Below are 6,851 nucleotides of genomic sequence, written 5' to 3'. Positions count from 1 at the left end.
TTAATTTGTAATATCAACTAAAATACCTAGTAAATTTATTTCTGCTGGGATTGTATTTTTACAAATTACAAGTTACCTAATAAATTCTACTATTTCTACTGCAAATTCAGTCATTAACATTCGAAAATTGTAATTTTTGCATTGTTATAAAAAGTTAGTTTTCTCTCCATACGATGATTTTTAGGAATTTAGAACTGTTTTACATACATATGTCCGCTGCATTAAATTCGATTCAAATTTTTAATTAATTTTTAATAATAATCTCTATTACGTATAATCTGAATTAAAAACGCCCAATTGCTAGACTTTTCTTTACAATAGACACATTTTGCAATCAGTTAATGAGACATTGATGTGTCTAAGTAAAAAAATCTCAGAAAATTTACCTTGATATTGATTAAGATTAAAAATTAGGCCATAAACACCTGAACTGTGTCATCTGAAGTAGGTTACCGTTATTATTTTCTTATTTCTGATTGTGTTTGTACTTATTGTTACAATAGGTTTGATATCTTGCTATCAGTTACACGTTTCGCAATATCTTAAATTAGGACATTTTTTTAAAAAGGTACAGACAGCTGTATGAGTTCAATCACGAATATAGGCGAAATAGATGGGAGATAGTGCCTTTTTTATAGGCTTTTTTTTATTGGCGTACAATTTAAAATCACGGAATTTTATACATATCTTCCTTTTTTTTATTATAAAACCTTTGTAAAAAGAAATGGCATAATCCTTTCGTTGGAACTAGACTGGGAAAACTAGCAAAGGATCTTGAATTATCTCAAATAAAAAGGAAGATTTCTCGCCCTTATACCAACGAAAAGTCCTTGTCAATTTTTTCACAAGGGTTTTATAATTAAGACTTCCTTTTTTTGTTAGCATTTGCCCCAATAATCCCTTTGTCTAAATTAGGTAATAGTATACGTAATCGCTGCCTAATATAGATTAATTACATTGGCTGTGGCATATCTGTGTATAAAAAACAATAAAAAGCATAAACTTTTACTTACCACAGGTGGCAGCTATATACTGATTTTTCTTTTGCGTGTCCTGTTTTTCCAGAGCCTCGACATCGTTGTTATTAATCATGGGCAAACCTGCGTCCATTTTTGAAAAATTATTTTACTTATAGATACAAATTGAGATACTGTTAATAATAAATTTTAATACTACAAAAATCGTCCTAGTCTTCTTAGTAGCAAAATTAGTTGTTAATAATTTGATGCAATAAACAAAACTGACTGGAATTATCGTCAGGATGGTTTTACAACGTCTTTACGTTTGTTATCAATCGTTTTGTGTATATACAACAACAATTTATCAGAATTTTTATTTTGTGAAAGATTATCCCATGTCCCCCTTTTATTTGTAATAATAATAATTAGAACAATCAATGATTTCACTAATATGTAATAGTAACAATATTATTTGTATGCCTTTTACGTATGCATTTGGATCTTATTTATTTATCTTAAAATGTTATTTGCTTTTGATGACGCAAGTTTTCGTTTTATTAATTTGAATATTAAATGCGTTTTCTTCCGTTGCATTTAATTTTTCGTATATTGTGTATGGTAAGACCAAAGTTAAACGTCACTGAAGTTTTGGTAGCCTCATAAATGTATTGCTTTTTAGCTGTCAAGCTTTTCAAGGTCTCCATTTATTATATTATCCATTGTAAATAGTCACTGTTTTTAAAATAAATACGAAATTAAACAATTCATAGCAATACGTTTTAGAAAATACCACAAATGGCGCAGAAAACGCCATCTGTATTACGATGCTACATTTTAGGATGTCGGAGCTGTCTACGACGCGCTGATGAGATCTAAAATAATCGAAATCGCACTCCGGTCTGGCAGTTTCAACGGAATACAGACCACTTTGAATTATTTAATTCATAGCAATATTTATGAAACTAAAATTGAAGTTAATTCGAATTAGTTTTACCTTAACTATATTTAAATTTCAACATTTCTTTTGTTTTGTTAGTTAATTTTATTATAATAGCTTCTCTAGATGTTAAGTTCTGCAATTAATATTATTAAGTTTTAATTTTTGTATTATATGTAATTATGTTTTTGTCAGTGTTAACATAAACATCTACAAAAAGAAGAAAACTTGTAGAAAACTTACTTTTAAGTAAAATTTGAGTTGAATCAAAATGGTTAATCCACTTCGAAATCATACCTTAGTTCGATGATTAACTTATCGTTAAAGATCAGAACTTTTACAAACTATTATAGCCTTATCCACAAGGAACTATTACAACTAACTCTATTGTAGTTTCAATAAACAAACAAAACGCGAAAAATTCGCCATCATTTATTGTTGTCGTAATTGTAAGAGATTTAATTGCTTATTGTGTTCCTGTAAGAAATTCCTTTCGTTTTATTTTTAAATTTCAGTTTCCTTATGAAATCATTCTATCTTTTTTGCGAAACGTTGCACTAATCGATAAATGCATTTATTATCACAAATATGTGCATATACTATACTTTGTTTACAAAATGTCCAGGCAATTGCAGAATTGTTAACACTTTGGATTGTATACAAATTAAAAGACACTAGATATCGTTTACAGTAACAAAATTTAGAAACTTGATGGGCATTTTGAAAATTGCCCTGAGAAGTGACTTGTACAGTCAGTCGCAAAAAGACACCTGTGCAAAAAGCCTTTAAACAGAAGGTACTTTGTTGGTTTTTCGTAAACTGCTTGGACATTTAAAGAAATGACGAAGGGAATGTTGACAATTTGAAAATAGTCCACAAAAATCTCTTAACACTAGTCAATTCTATTACATTATTGTTTCCAACAACACCGTTGGTTTTTCATAAACTGCCTAGACATTTAAATAAATGACCAAGTGAATATTGGCCATTTGAAAATAACCCACAAAAATTATTAAACTCAGACCGGCGTTTTTCTTAACACTGAACAATTCAATTAAATTCTTGCTCTAACAGAAACAAAAGATATATCATTATTTCACTTACGTGGAGGTTTCCTAATATTCGAATTGTCATCTCGTCCTCCTTTTATATATCTGCGTGATAAGTCCTTGTACGCGTCCTTGAAGGATTCCTAAACATTACATGAGTTGAACTTAATTTAGTTAAGTTACCTTAAGTACTATATTTATTTGATATCTAAAGTACTTTACCTTATTTTTAAATTCGGAATGGGGATTTCCCATACTACGTAGATTAACCATAATAATATTATCGGAACCAATTTTGCTAGTACAATTATCAGTCGACGATTTTGAGATACTCACTGAAAATTTTAGAAATGATAGAAGACCGTTAAACATTCTCTTATTTATTTATTTAAATGTTAGCTTATGAAATATAAACTTCTTCTATTTTATGTGCTTTTCAATCTTGTCTTAAACCAACTGTGAGTGAAATCTAGTTTGTAGTAGTTGGTTGTGGTCATTCAAAAACCCACTTTCGTTTTTGTTTAATTGTAAATGTTAGTTTGTGTATATACAATAAATTTGGCATAAAAAGTAGCCTCAACTCAACGCTAATTATATAGAAATTGTTAGCATTTTTGTAGTGTCCTTATTTGTTAGTGGACATGCATGAACTACTTTTTTTAGTTATTCCTATAGGTTTGTTAAATTAGCCATAAATTTCAATTTTAATAACATTGAATATATTGTTACAGGTCATTGGTCTATTCTAGATGTTTCCTCTGTAAGTAACAGTAAGTAAAATTGAAGTCTGAAAATTTGTTTTATTGCTAGACAAAATTCGGTCATTTACAGTAATTTGAAAAAGTGGCGGAAAATTTGTTAAAATTGAATGGTAAGAGTGAATATTACATTTTCCTGTTATCTGGGTCATCAAATCGTAAGTGTTATTATTGTGGAGGCGGCAAGTGCATTTACAAAATAATTGATGTTTAAACTATCTAAAATTGCGCTTGGTATTATTAATCTTCTGGAACAATCATTATCACTGGAGAGTTGTCTTCCGCACCGATCAACGTGCCTTCTTTGTCAATTTTAATAATGGTCACTTCTAGAACGCTTACGTCGGACTAAACTGATAATGTGTTTTTAATCCAACAGACAATATGTCAGGTCACGAGCGGGATTAATAAACAATGCAATTTTTTCGGAACTTTTGGTATGTCTATATGCATTTGAAACTCTCCAATGAATTTACTAAGAAAGAAAATACAAAATGTAGAGAGAAGGGAATTCAATTAGCTTTTAAAAACATGATAATAAGTAAAAAAAAGATAAGGATAAGAACCCTTCAATTTGATACCTGCTATTGTTTAACTGTGAGGTTGCAAATTATAAAAATGCGAATGTCTATTTGTTTGTTACCATTTCACGTCTTAAGTACTCAATCGATCATCATGAAATTTTGTACAGACATTTCCAGGGGTTCAGAAAAGGACATAGGATACCTTTTGTCCATAAAACAAATACTGTTCCCAAAGGAATATAAAAATTAGTTTTATGTGATCGTCGATGATATTTGACACGTATCTAGGACACGCGAGCGAAGCCGCAACTAAAAACTTATCATGAAANTTAAAAAAGTAAAAATTTTTTTGATGATGGAGTCGACGAAGTTTTCTTCTAAAGTTAAATCAAATAAAAAGTTAATATGTTCAGTGAAAAGCTGCAATGAATTATTTTACCTGATTCGTTTTATCATATTTATCTTCATGCATGTTTACTCTACAAAAAAATTATTGATATGTCAGAGACATATTAGAGACAAAAACAGGAGTGAAGAAGGGCATTGAAAGACTTAGATTAGATAACTGTTTGTAAATAAGCAGTTAGAAGATATGGAATGTTAGTCTAAAAGACGTTTTAATTGTTTAACTAACCCGGTATTTATTTAGTCACTGAGGGATTTTCAGTTCACATTTGTACTAATCAAATGTTTTTCTAATTATTATTATTATGTGTGTAATAAGTACATTTTGTGCAATACAAGAAACCATTTCATCACTTCATAATATGTCCCAGAATTGTTTAAGTAAGTTTATTACAAATATGTATCCAATTCATTATGGTAAATAAAAGTAAAATAGGTATGTTTATATTTGTGTTATATATGCGTTTCTGTATTTACTTAACATAATTTTTTTGTGTACTTGATCAATTAAGCATTTCCAATTACGTTTAATTAGATAGTTATCAAAGACTGTCTACCTGTACCTGATTAAGTCCAGCCACGATGCGAGAACATGATTTTTCAAGTGAACTAAAAAAACGAACCAATCTGATGGCTATAAATAGTTATACTAAAGTTTCTGATTTTTTTTTATAAAAAAAATTATGTTCAGGTATAAGTGCTGTACATTTTATGGCGCGATAAAAAAACATGAAATTAATTATTGTTCATACATGCACTTCAGCAATTTCATCAGTGCTAAGAAAATTATCTAAAAATTGATTGTTCCGATAACGGTCTGTAATAATGATTTTAAAATAAAATTTAGTTTACTAGAATTTCCACTTGAACAATGTCTTTAGATGGTGCGTATCCCAGAAAAAAACAGAAACAATCAAAGACGTAGAGCTTCATCATGTCGTCAGTCCTAAGACTGGTTGGACACGCTCCTCCACTCTTTCCTATCTTGAGATAATCTTCGCATTTCCCTAAAACTGGAACATCCACGTCCTTAACTATTTGTGAACAATAATCTAATCTAAGTCTACCTCTACTCCTTTTAACTCCTGTTTCTGCTTCTAATATACCTGTAGCTACCCCTTCATGCCTTAGGAAGTGTCCTATCAACTTATCTCACCTATTTCTTATTGATTGTTATAAAGTCCTCTGTTCTCCTATTAAACAATAATTATAACGTGTTTAGTACTATTTTCGTAATGTATTAAATGACTACGTTACAAATACTTTATAAAATTATAGCTCATTAACATGAATGTTGTGCGTCTTGGATATGAATATGGAAAAAGAGATTTAATTGAAAGGTATAAATTTATTAAAGCATTTAAAAATATTAACCATAAGTACTTCCACCAATTTTAAAATTACTTTGATGTTGTGAAACGTGTAGCCGACAGGATACCTACGCATACATAACTTATTTAATTGATAATAGAATTCAGTGGAAATGGAGATAAAAGTCAATTAAATTAATAGCGTCTGATAATACAATAGTAATAAACAAATAAGAAGTGAAATTATATTTTATTAATAGGCTGGCCGAATCGTTAGAAACTTACAATAATAATGTATAATACTTTTCGTTCGTAAGTTCCAAAGAAATTGTGTTTTTGGGTTTTTTCAGGATATATTAATCAAATAATCTAGTGCCTATTTTACAAAAACACAAAAAGTTTCAACTTGGAGCAACCACAGCCTGATTTAGTGGATTAAGTCAGATAAAATGGCCACTCTTTAATTGTTTAGGGTTGAAGGGTTCTGAATGTCCGATTGAAAAACTCATACGTCTGTCTATCCGTTTTTGTTTGCTAGGTGATGTTCTCCTTGTTCAAATTGATTCGATGTTTGACTATTTTCCTGATGCCTTCTTAATTAATTAATCTTTTATTATTTTATCCATGTCTTACTAGATTATTTGTGAATTAAATTCTGCTCTGAAAAAAATTGGTAAAAAAATATTAATTTTTGTAATTGATTTAATTCGTCCTCGTATTCTATTCCAATAAGGTACAATGATTTCGGCTTTCTGGATCATTTGTTACATGAGCTCTCGAAATTAATATTCCTTGCTGTTCCTTGATCGTTAACGAACTACCACTGACTTAAATACTCAAATCTCTTTGTATTGATGTATATATAAAATATTCTTAGCAGTACTAAGTAATATTAAGTTTTTTTTTTTT

The 6,851-nt window shown here is 29.4% G+C and overlaps 1 protein-coding gene across 2 annotated transcripts in view; it reads right to left on the bottom strand.

The window, feature by feature from the left end:
- LOC108742383 (facilitated trehalose transporter Tret1-2 homolog) overlaps window positions 1-6,851 on the bottom strand; it is a 25,421-nt gene that overhangs the window by 6,652 nt on the left and 11,918 nt on the right. The window contains exons 1-4 of one of the 2 annotated variants that reach the window (XM_025975460.1): window positions 3,834-3,870; window positions 3,168-3,280; window positions 3,001-3,088; window positions 1,014-1,100 (exon numbers count right to left, since the gene is read on the bottom strand). In XM_025975460.1, coding sequence (XP_025831245.1) covers window positions 1,014-1,100; window positions 3,001-3,088; window positions 3,168-3,280; window positions 3,834-3,855 — 310 coding nt within the window. In that variant the 5' untranslated portion in view covers window positions 3,856-3,870. Of the gene's footprint in view, window positions 1-1,013; window positions 1,101-3,000; window positions 3,089-3,167; window positions 3,281-3,833; window positions 3,871-6,851 lie in introns of those variants that run through there. The other variant, XM_018477573.2, reaches the window with a different exon arrangement.

Source organism: Agrilus planipennis, unplaced genomic scaffold, assembly GCF_000699045.2.
Source record: "Agrilus planipennis isolate EAB-ADULT unplaced genomic scaffold, Apla_2.0 scaffold74, whole genome shotgun sequence".
Taxonomy (NCBI): Eukaryota; Metazoa; Arthropoda; class Insecta; order Coleoptera; family Buprestidae; genus Agrilus; species Agrilus planipennis.
The sequence above is the reverse complement of the archived record's forward strand: the minus strand, read 5'-3'. Positions and strand labels throughout refer to the sequence as shown.